General features: G+C 44.6%; 2 protein-coding genes across 3 annotated transcripts in view; one reads left to right on the top strand and one right to left on the bottom strand.

Moving 5' to 3' along the window:
* Positions 1 to 251: 251 nt before the first annotated feature.
* On the top strand, positions 252 to 8,331 carry LOC311144859 (transmembrane protein 98-like). Of its 2 annotated transcripts, XM_084181013.1 has the most exons (8): positions 252 to 378; positions 4,198 to 4,440; positions 4,659 to 4,730; positions 4,949 to 5,080; positions 5,278 to 5,311; positions 5,402 to 5,517; positions 5,615 to 5,674; positions 5,940 to 8,331. In XM_084181013.1, exons 2-8 carry the CDS (start codon positions 4,310 to 4,312, stop codon positions 6,139 to 6,141), a joined length of 747 nt encoding a protein of 248 aa, XP_084037139.1. In that variant the 5' UTR covers positions 252 to 378; positions 4,198 to 4,309; the 3' UTR covers positions 6,142 to 8,331. The 2 variants fall into 2 exon arrangements, with proteins under 2 accessions (XP_084037139.1, XP_084037140.1); XM_084181014.1 differs by lacking the exon at positions 4,659 to 4,730 and having other exon boundaries at positions 5,940 to 8,326.
* Positions 7,802 to 21,014, bottom strand: part of LOC311144872 (supervillin-like) — a 31,591-nt gene continuing 18,378 nt past the window's right edge. The window contains exons 9-31 of the mRNA XM_084181033.1: positions 19,698 to 19,748; positions 19,301 to 19,363; positions 19,043 to 19,117; positions 18,783 to 18,939; positions 18,471 to 18,560; positions 18,314 to 18,382; positions 17,937 to 18,138; positions 17,604 to 17,776; positions 17,238 to 17,393; positions 16,979 to 17,115; positions 16,587 to 16,734; positions 16,109 to 16,254; positions 15,697 to 15,872; positions 13,855 to 13,993; positions 13,039 to 13,500; positions 12,721 to 12,823; positions 12,391 to 12,598; positions 12,147 to 12,280; positions 10,288 to 10,443; positions 9,715 to 9,858; positions 9,280 to 9,392; positions 8,889 to 9,044; positions 7,802 to 8,451 (exon numbers count right to left, since the gene is read on the bottom strand). Coding sequence (XP_084037159.1) covers positions 8,365 to 8,451; positions 8,889 to 9,044; positions 9,280 to 9,392; positions 9,715 to 9,858; positions 10,288 to 10,443; positions 12,147 to 12,280; positions 12,391 to 12,598; positions 12,721 to 12,823; positions 13,039 to 13,500; positions 13,855 to 13,993; positions 15,697 to 15,872; positions 16,109 to 16,254; positions 16,587 to 16,734; positions 16,979 to 17,115; positions 17,238 to 17,393; positions 17,604 to 17,776; positions 17,937 to 18,138; positions 18,314 to 18,382; positions 18,471 to 18,560; positions 18,783 to 18,939; positions 19,043 to 19,117; positions 19,301 to 19,363; positions 19,698 to 19,748 — 3,345 coding nt within the window. The 3' untranslated portion in view covers positions 7,802 to 8,364. The remainder of the gene's footprint in view (positions 8,452 to 8,888; positions 9,045 to 9,279; positions 9,393 to 9,714; positions 9,859 to 10,287; positions 10,444 to 12,146; positions 12,281 to 12,390; positions 12,599 to 12,720; positions 12,824 to 13,038; positions 13,501 to 13,854; positions 13,994 to 15,696; positions 15,873 to 16,108; positions 16,255 to 16,586; positions 16,735 to 16,978; positions 17,116 to 17,237; positions 17,394 to 17,603; positions 17,777 to 17,936; positions 18,139 to 18,313; positions 18,383 to 18,470; positions 18,561 to 18,782; positions 18,940 to 19,042; positions 19,118 to 19,300; positions 19,364 to 19,697; positions 19,749 to 21,014) is intronic.

Here is a 21,014-nt window from a genome sequence, read left to right on the forward strand (position 1 = left end):
TTATTACAAAACCGTGGCTACAGGAAGATTTTCAGGTGAAATCTTGTGTATGTCTATAAACCCTGTGTTGATAAACTAGGCCTATTTCATAACGGGTTAGAAACAAAGTATTTCAGCAAGCAGACCATACATTCTTGTGCGCGCGTAACCGTAATCCTTTGCTCGTGCACGTCACTGTTCATTTGAGTTCACTCTTGCAAAGTTTAGGCGAACTTCCATCACTGCTCACTCACCCGCCGCCTGCTCAGGGCTGAGCCGTTCACGTATGGCCTTTGCGCGTTCCCGGTTTGGAGAGGTCCGTGCCATCTCCACTCGCCTGGGGGAAAAGGTGCTTTGTTTCTCAAAGCTATAACTCAAGAAAACAGACAAAATGTATAGGTAAGTCTATTATTCTCTAACACATTTATGATAGGTGTGTTTAGTTTTCTTTCCTATTCAGAATAGGATGATGCAAGTGTGAATTATATTGGGTTGGGGGGAATTAATTGAATTAATTGTATCACTCTATGAAATTTGTACTGTTCCTTGAGGAACAATAATGATTTGGGGGGTTATTTGGGGTTCGGTGACCTAACAATTCTGCAAATATTGCAAATGCATTCTGATATGTAGGAAGTTCATAAACCACAACACAACTGGGAAACTTTGACTAGTGAACAGAAATATCTATTTATTTATCATTATTTATTTATTTATTCATTTCAAACATGTATTATTTCAAAGATTGGAGATGGTGACAATGAGGCTCTGTTGCTTTTTTTGCAGAAATGTGTTCCATTAATCGATCTGTAGTTGGAAATTCAACTTGATTCAGTTAAATCTTTGATGTTTTTAAAGAGCTTGGTCTCTCATTGCAGATATTCCTCAAATGACTGGATGCACGTCTTTATCACTATTCCATTATCAACATTGTTGGTGTAGTGAATTGGGGGGTGTGGGAACTGCAATCTGGGACAGAATGTGGCCCTTTGTGAGGGGGCACAGAGATGTTTACATTAAGCCTACAAAATGTCTCCAGGCTCAAGTCTACTGTGTCTCACTACATAAGAATCAAAGACGTTGACCACAATATTGTTGGAGTTGCATTAGGATCAAGTTGAGAAATGCCAGAGCATGCCTTCTGTGACCTAACTAAAGGGGTATATTGACTAAATCAGTTTGATGATCAGTTTGTGGTTGTAGTGCAGGGATCATCAACTAGATTCAGCCGCGGGCCGATTCTTTATTGAGGTGGATGGTCAGGGGGCCAGAACATAATTACAAATAATTTGTAGACTGCAAATTGACCGCAAGAAACCCAAACTAAATTATTATTTGACAAAAATATAATCATTTCAAACCTTGCTTACATTTGTATACAATCACATATTTTTTCATTTTAGTCATTTAGCAGACACTCTTATCCAGAGCAATTTACAGTTAGTGAGTGCATACATTTTACATACTGGCCCCCTGTGGGAAACGAATACACAACCCTGGCGTTGCAAGCGCCATGCTCTACCAACTGAGCTACAGGGGACCTACATATATTTTTCTATTATGCGTGGGAATACTTTGGAGCAGATTTCCAAAATCAAATCACTTGGAGCTGATTTGCTGATGTTTTTACAGTCTTTTTTAAAAAATGCAAAAAATATATATATTTTTGGGGTCCGAAAACTTGGGGGGCCAAATAAAATCACCGGGCCGCCAGTTGGGAACCCTGTTCTAGTGGTTGTGGTTCCTTTATTATTGTAATCTCAGGAATGATTCCAGAATATTCTTTGGTCAGATGGGTGAAGGATATATTAAACCATTTAGAGATTGAAGTACTACAATGTTACGCATTACACACTATAGGCTGGTAGGGCTGGCCAGGTTAATGAATAGTGTTTGGCCCAATGGATCTGCCCACAATTACAGAATAAAACAGTCATCTGTCTATCAAATCATCTTTTTGCAATGGAAAAGTGTGGAGAAACCAGTCAAACTCCACCCTGAGTGAGTGCCTCTGAAACCAACAGGCTTTAATGTGACCGTTGGCCTTTGAACAGAAAATGAGTCAGAAATGCTTGATTGAAAGAGAGGGGCGAAAGAACTGTATGATACAGCCAGTGTGCTGCAAATTAATCTGCTTAAAGAATTACAACATTCCAAAGCAGAATCTCATATAATCATCTGGATCAAAATGTTGGTTGGGTATGTTGTAATTCGGTAATTCCGTTGCCCATAGTGACTGCACAAAAGCTGTGTTTCAAATGGTGTCTTGCCACTGTATGAGTGCCAACTCATTACAAAGCTATTATGCTGTACCAGAAGGAAATGTATCTTTCTGCTCATGGCCTCTTATAGTAGTAGTGATACTCATAGACACACATTGGGCTCACAGGTAGGGCAAGGCTAGGTTAATGAGTGACTAGCCTGGGCAGAGGACAGATACTGTATGTTATGTAGTTTTCTTTGACACATCCTGTGTGAAAACTACTCACTGTGGTAAGACCATCAGAAATACATTACAGATTCACACAACTAGGACCTGAGAACCCCAAAAGGATAAGAGGGTAGACAACGGATATTGTTTCTTTTGAAAGGATATTGTTTCATTTGCTGTGTGTACTGTATATTTGGATACTGAACAGCTAGTCATAAAGTATGTCAGATACCAAAAACACAACACTCACAGTACAACGTAAACAGCTCACATAACTCTGATAAAAAGCTTTTGAGAAACTCTCATTTGGATCTTAAATAAGTTATAAAGCATTCACATCATTTATCATGGGTTTCTTGTAGGATGTGGTTGCACCGAGTCAAAAAAGTGTGAAACATGCAATAATATGTTAATATCTTCCTATAATGTATGATTATATTATTTTATGTTGAGAGTCAGATGTTATGATCAACTAACTGTGTTATATTAATGGACAGTATGTACTCTGCTACAGTAAACTGCATTGTTGGTTAATGGCTTGTAAGTACAGTCGTGGTCAAAAGCTTTGAGAATGACACAAATACTAATTTTCACAAAGTCTGCTGCCTCAGTTTTGATGATGGCAATTTGCATATACTCCAGAATGTCATGAAGAGTGATCAGATGAATTGCAATTAATTGCAAAGTCCCTATTTGCCATGAAAATTAACTTAATCCCCAAAAAACATTTCCACTGCATTTCAGCCCTGCCACAAAAGGACCAGCTGCCATCATGTCAGTGATTCTCTCGTTAACACAGGTGAGAGTGTTGACGAGGACAAGGCTGGAGATCACTCTGTCATGCTGATTGAGTTAGGATAACAGACTGGAAGCTTTAAAAGGAGGGTGGTGCTTGAAATCATTGTTCGTCATCATTGCTTTGCACAAAAAGGGCTTCACAGGCAAGGATATTGCTGCTAGTAAGATTGCACCTAAATCAACCATTTATTGGATCATCAAGAACTTCAAGGAGAGAGGTTCAATTGTTGTGAAGAAGGCGTCAGGGCGCCCAAAAAAGTCCAGCAAGCGCCAGGACCGTCTCCTAAAGTTGATTCAGCTGCGGGATCGGGGCACCACCAAGCATTGATTATGCAAGAATGGGCTGCCATCAGTCAGGATGTGGCCCAGAAGTTAATTTACAGCATGCCAGGGCGGATTGCAGAGGTCTTGAAAAAGAAGGGTCAACACTGCAAATATTGAGTCTTTGCATAAACTTAATGTAATTGTCAATAAAAGCCTTTGACACTTATGGAATGCTTGTAATTATACTTCAGTATACCATAGTAACATCTGACAAAAATATCTCATAACACTGAAGCAGCGAACTTTGTGAAGACCAATACATGTGTCATTCTCAAACCTTTTGACCACGACTGTAAGCATTTTACTGTAAGGTCTACACATGTTGTATTTGGCGCATGGGACAAATACAATATATATTTATATATATATTTTTTTTTTTTTTAAATCAGCGAAACAAACACAAAGGGCTTTCTATGAGTTCAGATAAAGATCAGAGTTTTGTGTGCTTTGGAGGTGTTTCATATTTAGGAGCCAAGTCACAGGACATTTTTCCTGTGGTTTGTGAAGTAGGCTATATCTAACCACGTAGTAGCACATGGAAGTTGAAGTAGGTCGTTTTCAGATAGATTCTCAGCTAAAACTTATTTAAGATGTAACCATACGTCTATAAATCAACTGTATGTAACTACTAAACTACCAACCCCTAATGACCAACTCCTCCACAGATGAGCGACCAGCCATAACCAGCAGGCCCAGAAAACCAGAACCCTGGTCTGATCAGAACCCCTTTCTCTCCCCCCGTTGCCGACTACTGACGCCCTGGGACCCGCCGTCACCATGGAGACGGTGGTGATCGTGGCCATTGGGGTGCTGGCCACCATCTTCCTGGCCTCCTTCGTTGCCCTGGTGGTGGTGTGTCGACACCGCTACTGCCACCCCCACCACCTGTTGCACCACTTCAACTCCAAGTCAGTGCCTAGTATACCTAGCTAGCTTCATACATCTGGGAGGGGGAGGGAGGGGTGAGTGGCATTTTGGATGGTTATGGATAGGGCCCTGAGTTTGTCCAGACCAGGAAAACTCTTGACCCTAGTGATGGGGTATGTGGCCTAGGCCCTACAGTACATTAGGTGGTGGTAAGGGGTCCTGGATATAGCTGATTCAACTGTATCCCACTCTTACCCAGGCCCAATGGACTGACCTGCTGGTTTGAAGCTATAAGTCTATGGATTGAACAGAGCGACTTCACAGCACTAAGGTCAAAATGATACACAGGATTAATACTAAGTCAACATACAGGGGCAAAGTTCTAGAGCCAGTAATATCTCTTTGTCTCACTCTCTTGCTCTCTCGCTCTCTCTTTTCCTCGTGTTCCCTCTCTCTCATACACACACACGCTTCTATTCAGTATACATTCCCTCCCTCTCACACACTCTCTCTTCCCTTCATCAGAACTTCTCCTCTCCTTCCCCACAGACCCAATGTTGACCTGATCGGTGCCATGGAGACCCAGAGTGAGCCGTCAGAGCTGGAGCTGGACGACGTGGTCATCACCAACCCTCACATCGAGGCCATCCTGGAGAACGAGGACTGGATCGAGGATGCCTCGTACGTCGGCCATGTGACACTGACATATGCCAGGAGTAGATCAGGCTAGCTTTTATAGCTAATCGTATAGCCTTCCATGGTTACAAGAGTATAACTTCAACATAATCATAACATCAAGTTAAAATAGGTGATACATCTCTGACATGATCATACAAAAATGAACCCTTATTTACAGCTTTTCTCTCTTTATCTAACAGTGGCTTGGTTTCGCATTGTATCTCCATCTTAAAGGTAATGTCTACGTGCTGTACACCCTCCATGAATACATTGTTTTCATTATGATCTAACTCAATGATATTTACACACTCTCTCCATTGGCAGATCTGCCACACCCTGACTGAAAAGCTGGTTGCCATGACAATGGGCTCAGGCACTAAGGTGAAAGCCCCAGCCAGCCTCAGTGACATCATCAACGTGGCTAAACGCATCAGTCCTAGGTAACTATCAGGTTACACAGTACTATCACATAACCCTTAAATTGGCTGACCGTTTGATGTCCTTCATGACCTCCCATCATCCTGTGTGTGTCTGTAGGGTGGATGACGTTGTGCGGTCTATGTACCCTCCACTGGACCCCATACTCCTGGATGCCAGGTACCTAATGAAGTTTGCTTTTGTTAGATAATATAATTTATAATGGTTTGAGGGGACAAAGATAGCTGGGCAAATAGACAATATAGACCATAGCTCTGCTGATGGAACTCATATGATAAGAGGTCTGACCTGACCAACAAAGTTACTATAGGTGGGGATGGTACAATATAACCCATGATAATCAGACAGACTTGTGTGTCAGTGTTTCCCTGTCCAGTCTTGATGGAGAAATTCTAAATATCCTTTGTCTATTTTGTCCCCTCAGGGCCACCGCCCTCCTTCTGTCAGTCAGTCACCTGGTGCTGGTGACCCGCAACGCCTGTCACATGTCTGGCAGCATGGACTGGATCGACCAATCACTGCACGCCGCCGAGGATCACATGGTGGTGCTGCGGGAGGCGGCGCTAGCGTCTGAACCAGAACGGAGTCTACCTGGAATAGACATGCAGAGAGAGCAGGCCATCTAGAACACAAAGACACATACATACACACATACACACATACACACATGTACTCACACATTCACATAGACACTGGCAAGCATGGCACATACACTCCTTCTCTATACATTATACAAATAGACACATTAATGCACATCTCGTGCACATTCTCACACATACACAATGTTTGATAAACACACAATAAAATAAACTCAACACATTCCCAATGCTCTTTCCCGCTGCTCTTCTGTGCTGATTTACATACAGATGGGTTGCCAGATTGTAGAAAAGAGCTAGTTTTAGAAACAGACGGGTTGCCAGATTCTTATGCTCTTTTGCTCTTGATCCTTTCACTTTTACCATGTTTCTGGTTTTGTATATAGTTACGTATAACCATAATGCATTTTATGATTATGATTTATATAGATGTTATGTTCCACACTCAGATTCAGATTGTATTGTAAGTAAGTGGAGAGATCATTGAGACAGGCTTGTGTGTAGTTGTTGCCATGGATGACTGGCCCCTTGATATTCATTCCTGTGTGTCTTCCCTCTCCCAGCGGTGAGCTGTAATCCGCTCCGTTAGGAGTGCACAGTCACATGGAAGCTTAAATTTAGTCAGCTAATCCATATGGGGGAAAACCCTGGACACCCAATAGGACCAAAGGCCTAGGAAATACATGCACACCTACTCAGAGAAATACACTCTTACTTAGAGCAATACACTCTTACTCAGAGCAAAACACTCTTACTCAGAGCAGTACACTCTTACTCAGATAAATACACTCTTACTTAGAGCAATAAACTCTTACTCAGAGCAATACACTCTTACTCAGAGCAGTACACTCTTACTCAGAGCAATACACTCTTACTCAGAGCAATACACTCTTACACAGAGCAATATACTCTTACTCAGAGCAATACATGCTTACTCATAGCAATACACTCTCACTTAGAGCAATACACTGCTACTTAGAACCATGAGTAAAGACAAGCCTCCCTATCAGCTAAAGGTGTTGGACGGTTTAATGCACGTCAGTGTTGGGTTTGTTGAGCGGATGAACGGTTGAATTTGCTGTTCTTGTAAGGAAGGGTAAAATGTGTGTGTATGGGGGAAGGTTTCTTGGTTAGCTGTGTCAAATGAGGCGGAGGTGAATTTGCGTGCCTTGTGCTGACCGGTGGTGTGATGTTATTGGAGCATGGCTACCTGCCTCTCCATACGTGCCTAATATTCTAGGTAGAACTGAAACCCAAGCGCTGTAATCACAGTATAACCCAGCTTTACACACATACTGGCCAGCCCTATCACAGCTCACAGAGCTGCGAACACCTCACCACACACTAGAGCTTACAGAGCAACTGTAACAGAGTTCACCTACTGCTAACCTAAGGGGCAACTGCACACAGTGATACACACACTTACGCAAAGAGACAGCGTGGAGACCGTAAATACACACATTAGAGTTTATAGGCAAAACTATACTGTTAAACACACGGTCAAGCTTAGAGACAAATCAGGCCTTTTTTCACTTTGTCTTTCTGAGAAGATATGCCTTTTGTGCCTTTTTCCTTCTTAGAATTCAAGCTCTGAAATTCAGCCTAAGAGAAGACTGCCAGTATAACTGAAGCCTGCAGCAGACAAGCAGAGCTCTGTGAAGGAATGATATTGATTGAGATGAAACATGAAGAAAGTGGCCACGCCTTTATTTTCCTGGTTTCCGTTGTTTATTACAATTGATTGCTTTTGTACTCCTGTGTTTTCTCCTCCCCACCCACCGTTCGTTAGTGATGTTTCCCTCCTCTTTTACACCTTGCTCTTCATTGATTTGTACAGGTAAATTAAAGTTTCATAGGAAAATGTGTAATGCTGTTTCTTCTTCTTTTTAGTTAACATTTCTGAGGGAATCCATAGTCAGTAAGAAAACCACACACTCATGTAAGCTCTAGGAATAAGAAAATGGATCCAGTTGATTGATTGGTGATAAGGATGGTTGTCCTTCTGTTTGAAGGTATAGGCAGTCCTGTCTCTCTGCAAGCGATTGGCTAAGAACGAATAAGGCCCTAATGCACCATACTTAAAGAAGACACACAGATTCAACTTAAAAACAGCTACTAAGAAAACACTGTACACAATTGTCATCACCTGACAAGAAAATATAATTCTCTTAAAAATAGAAAATACAAAAACATTTTCTCCTCAGGATATATTGACATAAATAAAATGGGATCTTTTTGTGTTTGTTTAGGTTTTCAATAGAGTCCTTTGCTTTTTTTCAGGGTGATTTGTTTCCAGTTTGGGAGGGAGTCATACTCATCTCTCTTCATCTCCAAAATAGTCTGAAACATATAAACAAACAGACATTACTTCAGATACTGCAGAATAATGGAGAAAAGCAAGCATCCACTGGTCTTAGGGATGAACGTTTTGTGAAATATTTACATAGAAACCTACATATGTCACATTTTCTCTTAAACTATCTGTTTTTATAATCTCCAGACTACCACAATAAGATATTTCCATTGGCCATGTCACACCACAGCCATCATTAGGAGGTTAGTGGTGCACCCTAGTGGCTGTCAGGTGTAGCTGCACTCTGTTTTATATCATGTATATAATACTGTATATAACATTCAGCAGACAAATGTATCCAAAGTGTGCATACATTGTCATACATTTTCATAGGAGTGGCCCCAGTGGGAATCATTATCCTGACAATGTAAGGGTCATGCTCTACCAACTGAGCCACACAGGACTAGCGTGTTTGTGTGTCAACCTGGAAATCGTGGTCAGAGAGGTAGATCTCCAGGCGATGGGGGTCCACTCCTTCTGGCAGAGGGGTCTGCAGCAGCTCCTCCAGAGGGTACTGGGTTTTAGTGAGCTGGGCCAGGGCGTCCTGCACCAAGGTCAGCTTGACCCGCCCGGCCTCCCCCTGGACAACATCATTCACAAGTCAGCATATCTAAATCTAAAACATACCTGACTTTGAAAGACAAAGACTGTGGTGTTGCTATGACACAGCAGTCTTTACCCAACCAGATAATACTGAACTGTGTTTACTGCTGTTGTGAAGTTATTACCAATGATGCTGCTGATGTCTACAGACGCTATTATTGAGAATGATAATGATTATCACGAGGAGGATGAGCAGTCCTCTCTTCCTGTACCTGTGTGGTGGATGTGGGTCTCTTCTCCCAGCGAGGGAACACGTTGGTGAAGGTGAGGGGTTCTGCTCCATCCTGGATGAGGTAAGCCTGAAGGGGGCGCCTCGGGTTCCTCTCTAAAAACACATCCAACACACCCCAAACCGTTAGAGAACCACAGAACAACTTAACCCCTAACTACAGCATATCCCCAACACACTCCTGATAATGACCAACAACCATCTAAACCCCTCAGATTCAAATCTGGACCTCGAAGCCAGTTCCACTGCTTTTCTTTATTAATTATTCCCCTCTAATCAAGGACTGATTTGGACCTTGGACACCAGGTGTGTGCAATTACCAGCAGTACTCTGGACCTCATAGGGTAAGATTGAAATACCCCTGATCTAAACAATCAACTCTTCTATTAGCTGCCTTGCTTTGTCTACTTGCTGTCACCTTTGCAGTACTGGAGCACTGTCTGCATGGCACACCTCCTCTCGTTAGTCCAGCGGATGCAGGCTGAGCCAGCAGTCTCACTGTTCTCAGGCTCACCTGCCTGCCACAGATACAGCTCCATATGGTTGTCCAGCAGGAACAGGGCTGGAGAGGGATGAGAGAGGGGGAGAGAGTGAGAGAGAGAGTGAGGGGGTGAGAGCGAGAGCGAGAGAGCAAGAGAGCGAGAGAGTGAGTGAGTGAGTGAGTAAGTGAGTGAGTGAGTGAGTGAGTGAGTGAGTGAGTGAGTGAGTGAGAAAGGGAAAGAAAGAGGGGGATATTAGGGGTGAGTGTAATCTTTTTTTTATGTAGTGCTGTCCTTGAGCTCTTCTTGTCTATTAATGTTCTGTATTATGTCATGTTTCATGTTTTGTGTGGAGCCCAGGAAGAGTAGCTGCTGCTTTTGCAACAGCTAATAGGGATCCTAATAAAATACACAAATACCAAATACCTCAAGTCCCGGTGATAACAATGGAAGTTGTGTTTATGAGTGCGTGCGTGCATACATGTGAGTTTGGGCATTGAGCGGACACTCACCTGGCTGTGGCACAAAGTACAGGCTCTCCTGGACAAAGGGCATCGCCATGACAACCCCTGGTAACCTGGCCGGGCTCTGCAGCTCCTCCCCCTGGAAGGTTCCGGAAAAGGTGCTCAGATGGAAGAGACGTGGCGTGAAGTTATACTTCCCTGGATCTGAGCGATAACAACCCACAGCATCTCATCAACCTCTCAACCTTTCAGCACTCAGTCAAGTTCAGCAGGTGTATACCTTCTTACATTAGTCATCTGTGTGTTCATTTCAAAATAAGACATTTGGGTTGGGATATCTGTTCAGGTTATTCAGAACTTTCAGGCATTCTGTTAAATACAGTGCCGTGAAACAGTATTTGCCCCCTTTCTAATTTTCTCAACTTTTGCATATTTTTGATATTGAATGTTATCAGATCTTCATCCAAAACCTAATATTAGATAAAGGGAACCTGAGTTTACAAATAACACAAAAAATGTCAACTTATTTTATATATTTAATGAACAAAGTTATGCAACACCCAATTCCCCTCTGTGAAAAAGTAATTGCCCCCTTACACTCAATAACTGGTTGTGCCACCTTTAGCTGCAATGACTTCAACCAAATACTTCCTGTAGTTCTTGATCAGTCTCTCACATCACTGTGGAGGAATTTTGGCCCACTCTTGTATGCAGAACTTATTTAACTCAGCGACATTTGTGGGTTTTCAAGCATGAACTGCTCGTTTCAAGTCCTGCCACAACATCTCATTTGGGATTAGGTCTGGACTGACTAGGCCATTTCAAAACTTCAAATATGTTGCTTTTTAGCCATTTTCATGTGTGACTTGATTGTGTATTCTTGATCATTGTCTTGCTACATTACCCAGCTGCGCTTCAGCTTCAGCTCACAAACGGATGGACTGACATTCTCCTGTAGAATTCTCTGATACATGTCGTCCAAAAAGTTGACTCAAGTTTGCCAAAAAGCACCTGGAAGCACCTGGATGATCATCAAGACTCTTGGAAGAATGTTCTATGGACAGATGATTCAAAAGTATAACTTTTTGGACGACATGGTTTCCATTATGCCTGGCGAAAACCAAATACTGCATTCCACAGTAAGAACATTATACCAAAGTTCAAGCATGGTGGTGGTGGTGTGATGGTTTGGGGATGCTTTGCTGCCTCAGGACCTGGACGACTTGCCTTAATAGAAGGAACCATGAATTCTGCTCTGTATCAGAGAATTCTACAGGAGAATGTCAGGCCATCCATCTGTGAGCTGAAGCTGAAGCGCTGGTGGGTCATGCAGCAAGACAATGATCCAAAACACACAAGCAAATCTACATGAAAATGGCTAAAAAGCAACACATTTTACGTTTTGGAATGGCCTAGTCAAAGTCCAGACCTAATCCCAATTGAGATGTTGTGGCAGGACTTGAAATGAGCAGTTCATGCTTGAAAACCCACAAATATCGCTGAGTTACAGCAGTTCTGTATGGAAGAGTGGGCCAAATTTCCTCCACAGCGACGTGAGAGACTGTTCAACAACTACAGGAAGTGTTTGGTTGGAGTCATTGTAGCTAAAGGTGGCAAAACCAGTTATTGAGTGTAAGGGGGCAATTACTTTTTCACACAGGGGCATTGGTTGTTGCATAACTTTGTTTATTAAATACATGAAATACGTATGTAATTGCTGTGTTATTTGTTCACTCAGGTTCCCTTTATCTAATATTAGGTTTTGGTTGAAGATCTGATAACATTCAGTATCAAAAATATGCAAAAGTAGAGAAAATTAGAAAGGGGGCAAATACTTTTTCACGGCACTGTATGTCAAGGTGTATTTTGTTCAGGTATGAACAGGAGCTGAGAGGTGTGTTCAGTACCTTGTAACATGCAGTCATAGGCCTTCCTGTCCTGCTGCCCAATAGCGTTCCAGAACTCCACAGGCTCCGCCCCTTCCTCTACTTCCTGCACCCTCGCAGGGCTATCAATGCTGAGGCCCAGTTCAGGAGGGCACCTAACACACAGACAGCAGAAAGCACACATACCCACGTATTAATACTGTTTGTTTTCCAACAAATGAATACATACAGAAGCACAAGAACACATCCATGAAGGGAGACTTACATCTGAGTGAGTCGCTCCATAGCCCTCTTGCCCGCCTCCCGGGAGCTGGTGTGGACCTTACAGCCGTGCCACAAGTAGAGTGCCCCCTGTTGACTGTTGAGCAGTATGAGAGAGCCTCGGGAGCGCAGGCCTCCACAGCTGCAGTCCACCTCCAACAGACTGGCCTCCTCCGGCAGCTCCCCACGCACACAGAACAGACGCCAGACCCCTACAGGACACAGAGAGAGTGCAGTTAGGAACACACATATACACACAACACATACACATAACCAGACACACACACACACACACACCTAAATTAGAGGAGGTAAAGCCAAGGTAATATCCCACCTGTGTTGTTGGTGGTGTCCGCTCGGCAGCCTTTGTGGATGACCAGACCTCCCTGGAAGAGCTGAAGGAAACATGGAGGCTCCTGCCCCTGAGGCACCATCACCTTCAACAGGACAACAACAACACAGTCAGAGAGCCTACTGTACACAACAACCAAAGGCATCCTTCCCAGCAAAAAGACTGGTTTAAACTCAGGCCTCTGAAATGCTAGGCAGGTTTAACCATAGACATCCTATAATTTGCATGTTCTATATGTGATTCTATGGATTTAACTGAGGCTATGGGTGGTTTAAGAGTGTTGATAGAAGAACCACCCACCTGTGTTCCCTCATGACTCCTGAGTGCAGGTGTGCCTCGCCCATTGATACTGGAGTGCCGGCCCTGCCAGATGAAGACGGCAGAGCACTCCTTCCCAGGCTCCCCGCTTTCATCCACTGGGCTGAGAGTATAGGTCCAGCGGACCAGGTATGTGTCTCCATCATGCAGCTGCCCTGGGCTCTCCAGCTGGGCCTCGCTGTCCTCAAACTCCTGAATGTGCCAGGTATCCAAGGCAACAGTGCTCAGCTCCACCTGCCGCCCGTCCTCCAGGGGTACGACCCCATGCCCCCTCTGAACGTCCACCCCCTCCAGGACTGTAGGGACCACCCCGTCTCCTGGCACCGCCACCCCCTGCCCTGCCACCAGCGCCTTGGCATCACACGCACACAGAGACACACACTCTAAATGCTGCTGGGGCTGCTGGGGCAGGGGACTATGCTGGGGCAACACTGGCATGGCAGTCTGCACAGAGATACACAGTAGAGAGAGAAATGTAGGAAGGGAGAGGAAGACCAGACATCTTTCTCACAGTCACTCTGAGTCTGTACAGGATGGGTCCTATTTGGCTTTGAGTCATGTGTTTCGCACATTGACTAGGTACTGGTACTAGGTACCCCCTGTATATAGTCTCGTTATTATTTTTTTATTGTTACTTTTTAAATTATTTAGTAAATCTTTTCTTAACTCTTATTTTTCTTAAAACGTCATGTTGGTTAAGGGCTTGTAAGTAAGCATTTCACTGTAAGGTCTACAGCTGTTGTATTCAGCGCATGTGACAAATAAAAATGGATTTGATTAGATTTGTCTCTAACTAACCTGTGCCTCCTCCACCACCATTGCAGCGGTATCCTCCTTATCTACAGCCCAGTCCAGAAACTTCTCCCTGAAGAGGGCTGTCTCGTTGTGCTCAGAGACACAGCCAAACAGGGCCCAGTCTGGCCGTCTTTCACCTTGCCTGTACACAAATCACATACAGTTGAAGTCGGAAGTTTACATACACCTTAGCCAAATACATTTAAACTCTGTTTTTTACAATTCCTGACATTTAATCCTAGTAAAAATTCCCTGTTTTAGGTCAGTTAGGATCACCACTTTATTTAAAGAACGTGAAATGTCAGAATAATAGTAGAGAGAATGATTTATTTCAGCTTTTATTTCTTTCATCACATTCCCAGTGGGTCAGAAGTTTACATACACTCAATTAGTATTTGGTAGCATTGCCTTTAAATTGTTTAACTTGGGTCAAACATTTCGGGTAACCTTCCACAAGCTTCCCACAATAAGTTGGGTGAATTTTGGCCCATTCCTCCTGATAGAGCTGGTGTAACTGAGTCAGGTTTGTAGGCCTCCTTGCTCGCACACGCTTTTTCAGTTCTGCCCACAAATGTTCTATAGGATTGAGGTCAATACCTTGACTTTGTTGTCCTTAAGCCATTTTGCCACAACTTTGGAAGTATGCTTGGGGTCATTGTCCATTTGGAAGACCCATTTGCGACCACGCTTTAACTTCCTGACTGATGTCTTGAGAAGTTGCTTCAATATATCCACATAATTTTCCTTCCTCATGATGCCATCTATTTTGTGAAGTGCACCAGTCCCTCCTGCAGCAAAGCACCCCCACAGCATGATGCTGCCACCCCCGTGCTTCACAGTTGGGATGGTGTTTTTCGGCTTGCAAGCCTTCCCCTTTTTCCTCCAAACATAACGATGGTCATTATGGCCAAACAGTTATATTTTTGTTTCATCAGACCAGAGGACATTTCTCCAAAAAGTACGATCTTTGTCCCCATGTGCAGTTGCAAACCGTAGTCTGGCTTTTTTATGGCGGTTTTGGAGCAGTGGCTTCTTCCTTGGTGAGCGGCCTTTCAGGTTATGTCGATATAGGACTTGTTTTACTGTGGATATAGATACTTTTGTACCTGTTTCCTCCAGCATCTTCACAAGGTCCTTTGCTGTTGTTCTGGGATTGATTTGCACTTTTCGCACCAAAGTGCGTTAATCTCTAGGAGACAGAACGCGTCTCCTTCCTGAGCGGTATGACGCCTGCGTGGTCCCATGGTGTTTATACTTGCGTACTATTGTTTGTACAGATGAACGTGGTACCTTCAGGTGTTTGGAAATTGCTCCCAAGGATGAACCAGACTTGTGGAGGTCTACAATTTTCTTTCTGAGGTCTTGGCTGATTTCTTTTGATTTTCCCATGATGTCAAGCAAAGAGGCACTGAGTTTGAAGGTAGGCCTTGAAATACATCCACAAGTACACCTCCAATTGACTCAAATTATGTCAATTAGCCTATCAGAAGCTTCTAAAGCCATGACATAATTTTCTGGAATTTCCCAAGCTGTTTAAAGGCACCGTCAACTTAGTGTATGTAAACTTCTGACCCACTGGAATTGTGATACAGTGAATTATAAGTGAAATAATCTGTCTGTAAACAATTGTTGGAAAATTACTTGTGTCATGGCACAAAGTAGATGCCAAAGCTATAGTTTGTCAACAAGACATTTGTGGAGTGGCTGAAAAACTAGTTTTAATGACTCCAACCTAAGTGTATGTAAACCTCAGACTTCAACTGTACATAATGTATCAATGAATACAACAGTATGTATTTAAATTACTTATTTTACTATGTAAGCGCCTGTGTGGTGTTTACGTACGGCTGTATGTTGGGGTTGCAGTGAGTGGGGTCCAGTGGGTTGACCCTACAGTTGCTGTAGTCGTAGGGACCACCCCACACCTGCTGGGCCAGCTGTACAGCCACACTCCTGTCGCCAGGGGCAACATCCTTCCCATGCCACAGGTACACCTCGCTGCCAAAGTCAAACACCAGGGCCTGGTAGAGAGACAGGGGAACAGACAGAGACAGAGAGAGAGGCAGAGAGAGACAACAATTCAGAGATCAGCTACTATCTGTAGTGTTGAAAACTGACAGGAATCACACAAAAGTTGATAGATAGCATACCAGTTTATAATCTTTATATTGAGTTAAAACCCATTGATATGTAGCACCAAGGCAGCAATGGCTGAGAAGCAACAGAGACACACAGGGGGATCCAGGGAGGGACTGACCTCCGTGGATCCCAGTAGGGAGACAGTGGGGATGGCTGCCCAGGCCTGCTCATGGGGCACCAGTCTGTTCTCCACCAGCCTGTACAAACAGTTAGACTCCACCACCCCACTCTCATACAGCTCATCCTCCTCTGGGGCTCCCGCTCCTACAGTAAACACACACATATACAATCCCACATACAGTACACAAAGACAGATGCAAATGGTTACTTCCTGGTTGCTTGCATACTTACATACTTGGTTTACTGACTGACTGACTTAGTTTACTGACTGACTGACTGACTTAGTTTACTGACTGACTGACTTCATTACTTAGTTTACTGACTGACTGACTGACTTAGTTTACTTACTTACTGACTTACTTACCTAAAAGGGCGTTCTGGTTGTTTTAATAGAATTAGTACATAGTTTGTACAGTTCTTATGGTTTTGTCTACTGAGTGAGAGACAGAGTGGTTGGTGACTAGTTGTAGTCTGACCTCTGTATTGTGTCTTTCCTCCCAGAAGGTTCCAGAAGTCAGAGGCCAGGCTGTTGTCAGTATTGACCCCCTCCTCTAGGTGGATGACCTCACAGGCCCGGCAGCCCAGGTCTCCCTGGGTCTGGATCAACGATGCCAGCTCTGACGCCTGGACAGAGACAGCAGAAGGCAGGCAAACATCATCACCAGTAATAACTGACATTTATCAGTGGCTTCACATTGTGTTTAAATGTAGCGTGTAAAATGTACTTCAATAGCATACATGGCTTGAATTACAGATGAATAAGATGCCCAACAGGAATAAACCATGAACAATACAGGCCAGGGATCTAGTTAGTGGCCAAGGAATAGAGTCAGTATGTGATACAATGTGTGTAGTGTCCCAGTCGTACCTTGGCTTTCTCTGTGGTGTTGGCGAACGCTCCGCTCCAGAGGATGCAGTGAGAGGGTGTCACCAGAAGGTGGCAGTCTCCACTGTTCAGAGACCTGGCTGTGGGCTCCACCAGACGCACTTGCACATGATGCCGACCTGGCACCGTAGGAGACACACACACATGTTGAATGGAGAGTTTGTATCCACACACACAGACATGCACACGCACACTCATAAACGCAATCATATGCACACACACATGCACGATCTGTACTGACCTTTGATGTGAATGAGCATGAGGTTGCTGATGGGCAGGTTGTTGTTGTTCGTCACTGAGCCTGTGGAAGTGACATCACGCAGGTTGACGTTACTGAAGTTGTCTGTACCGGACAGACCTGCTAGAGCTGAGTCAGCCATGTTGGAATTCTTGGCCACTGAGGACAGACATGGGACAGAGAGATCAGAGATGAGAAAGTCACAGTATATAAACGGTATATAAGCAGATTGAGAAAAAAAAAAGAGACAGAGAGAGACAGAGAGATAGAGATAGAGAGAAAGAGAGAGAGAGAGAGAAATATAGAGAGAAAGAGAGAAGGAGCAAGAGAGAGAGAGATATCTCTCTGGTATATGTAAACATGACTCACTCATCTCCACTTGTGTCCTGTTAGTGTTAACGGTAGCCATGGTGACTCTCTCTCCCATGTAGTTCTGTCTGATGTCATCGCGGGCCGCCAGAGCACGCAGAGGGTTCCGGGAGCCCTGGGTCCTGCGGTACGGACGCACCGACCGCCTATGCTGTGCTACCTCTGATGTCAGCCTGCACACACACACACACACACCACAGACACCACGAAGAGGCATTAAGAGACAAACACACACAATGAACACACTCAATCAATTAGATAGATAGAAGCGTACACGTAAACACATACACACAACCATGCACACCTCCCCCCAACACACACACACAGACTCACATGGGGGTATTTGTCTGGCAGAGGGCACTCAGGTCCTGCTCTGGGTCAGTTCCAGTGGCAGCTCCAGCCCCAGCAGGGCGGGCAGAGGGTGAGGGGGGTGACACCTCCCTGTAGAAACCACCACATGTCTCCTGGTCATCGGGGGTCATGACCTCCTTCACCTCCCTTGAGGTCACCTCCAGGGGCGTGTCCTGGGGAGCGGCTGGGGGAGGAGAGGGGGAAAACATGAGAGAAGTTACAGGTATTCCACTTCATTGGGATACTCAAAGCATCACTGAGCAAAACACAGGAAGTTAGACAATAGACACCAGTGGATAGACTTCCTCTCTTAATCTGAGGTTTGGACAAATCATCCTAGAATTGATAATACGACGTACTATTCATTCTGTCCAGTTTGTCCAGCTTTGTGTCCTCTTCCACCTCCATCCCAGAGTGACTGGAGATCTCTGTTGAGAGGAGAGGTCAGGGAAGAGGATCTACAATCACAAACCAGACACAAACATCTTTTCTCTTTTGTGGATGGGGTAGTTTTACCTTCGTATGGGCATGCTGTGGCTCCTGTGGAGGGTCTCTTAGTGTGAGATGGAGGGGTCTCGTCTATGTCTGACACAGGGAACACCAAACCTGCAATGGGACAATCACACACAGGTCTGAGAGAGAGAGAGAGAGAGAGAGAGAGAGAGAGAGAGAGAGAGAGAGAGAGAGAGAGAGAGAGAGAGAGAGAGAGAGAGAGAGAGAGAGAGAGAGAGAGAGAGAGAGAGAGAGAGAGAGAGAGAGAAAGCGAGAAAAGGAGAAAGAGAAAGAGAAAGAGGGAAACAGATTAATTCAGAGAGAGAGAAACCTCACCTCTTTTCGCCATACGTCCAGCCACAGTGTACTGGGCCGAGTCGTTGGCGACCCCTCTCCCTCTGGTCTTCCACTGTTCCTCACTCTCCTGTAGAGTTCTCATGCGCTCAGCCACCGACGCCTGTGGAAGCTCCTCCACTTCTACTGGTCTAGCCTGCTGCATGGGCAGAGACAGGGATCAATGACCAGACAGTAACACCTACCAGTATGTGTGTGATTCTGTGATTGTGGGTTTGTGTGTGTATGTGTGTGTGTGTCACCTTCTGTCTCCATTGGGGCTGAGAGCGGGTCTGGGTTGGAGAGGAGACCTCCTGGGCCTCATAGGAAGAACTGGTCTGAGGAGGGAGAGAAAATAGGGTATATGAAGGGGAACTACGTTAACACGTTTCACTGCAGTAATAACACAACTCAAATCACAGCACTCAAACAAGCACATCCAAATGGAATATTGAGGGCAGTGGCGTGCAATGGACACACTTCACTCACACCTGAACGTGTGCTTGCACACACACACTCACCTGATTGTAACACATGACATATTGAGGTGTACTGTTAGAATAGACAGAGGAAAAGACAGGGTCCTGGGAGGAGGAGAGGAGAGGAGGAGGGGAGGAGAGGAGGAGGGGAGGAGAGGAGGAGGAGAGGAGAGGAGGAGGAGAGGAGAGGAGAGGAGAGGAGGAGGGGAGGAGAGGAGGAGGAGAGGAGAGGAGAGGAGGAGAGGAGAGGAGGGAGATAAAGGAAAAAGCCCAGGATTGAGTTGAACAGAATAGAATAGATATGATATGACTTGGACTAGCAGCATGGTCAACAAACCAGGGTCAAACGTTAGGTTGAAATAACCAAACACAGATGTTTGTAGGCAATATGGTGAACTATGTAGGGAATAGGGTGCCACAGAGTCAGCACTCCGCTTACCCAGCACTGAGGGTTGACAGCTGGTGCATCATGGGAGATCTCACTGTCTTCCTACAGGGGGCAGCATGGGAGCATAGAGGGGGTGTGGTCAGCAAAGCCAAGAGAAAAATAGGGTGAGAGGAGCGTAGCATAAAATGAGACGGCAAACAGGAGAAAGAGAGGGTGAAGGGTAATGAGATCCATCTACAAGGGTATGGAGGTCTCTCCCTCACACACACACACACACAGCACAGAGAACTGTCAACACTGTCCAGCTAAGGGTGCCTAATGGGGTCAAGAGGGTTTTCATGGAAGCCTCTCAGTCTATCTGTTAACATTCCATGTCATTCTGAGCCATTCAGCCCATTCCTGGGCATTAGCACCATTAGGTGTGGCACCCATATCTAAGTAATGCAAGGTAGCTCTCAGAGATTGAACACATACTGTAGTAAGGTATAGGGCTGGTGTAGAGGTGGTATGATATTAAACACATACCACAGTAAGGTATAGGGCTGGTGTAGAGGTGGTATGATATTAAACACATACCACAGTAAGGTATAGGGCTGGTGTAGAGGTGGTATGATATTAAACACATACCACAGTAAGGTATAGGGCTGGTGTAGAGGTGGTATGATATTAAACACATACCACAGTAAGGTATAGGGCTGGTGTAGAGGTGGTATGATATCAAATACATACCACAGTAAGGTATAGGGCTGGTGTAGAGGTGGTATGATATTAAACACATACCATAGTAAGATATAGGGCTGGTGTAGAGGTGGTATGATATTAAACACATACCACAGTAAGGTATAGGGCTGGTGTAGAGGTGGTATGATGTTATGATGCTCCTTTGGTTTCAGTGGAATGGCAAAACTATAACTCAAACTCTGATATTAAGCACTCAGCTTTCTGAACTAGCCTACACAACATATCTGTTCTACCTTCAAGAACAGAAAGGACAGCTAACTAACTCCTCCTACCTGGCCACGTACTATGCACCTTTGTACTTTTCACCTTTTTCCAAATAAATATACTATTTATTTTTAATTTTTGGGCAGTGTGCGGACAGCATCCCCTCTTTTGAAATGCCTCCCAAATCCAGGCCAATCTCCCCTGTGATTTGTCCCCCTGGTGACCCTCATCCTCCCCTCTTTCCCTGACTGACAGGTTAAACTAAACCCACTGGTTCCAGGCAGCCACCCCGAGGATTAGAGATTACAAGGGGAAGCCAGGGCCTTTTCTCTGGGCTGGGCTGGTGTGGAGTGTTACAGTGGGGCCAAGCCATAGTATCACAGACCCTGGGGAGTAGGGATTGGCTGGGAGCCTTCTGTTGTG

The sequence above is a fragment of the Coregonus lavaretus genome (genome assembly GCF_964263955.1).
Source record: "Coregonus lavaretus genome assembly, chromosome: 2".
Lineage (NCBI taxonomy): Eukaryota > Metazoa > Chordata > Actinopteri > Salmoniformes > Salmonidae > Coregonus > Coregonus lavaretus.

Excerpts from the sequence above, each read along its gene's own strand:
- LOC311144859 (XM_084181013.1), top strand. The coding sequence starts at position 4,310 with ATGGAGACGGTGGTGATCGTGGCCATTGGGGTGCTGGCCACCATCTTC. Across the intron at positions 5,081-5,277 it reads GACTGGATCGAGGATGCCTC|TGGCTTGGTTTCGCATTGTA; the intron begins GTACGTCGGCCA and ends TTTATCTAACAG. Across the intron at positions 5,675-5,939 it reads CCCATACTCCTGGATGCCAG|GGCCACCGCCCTCCTTCTGT; the intron begins GTACCTAATGAA and ends TTGTCCCCTCAG.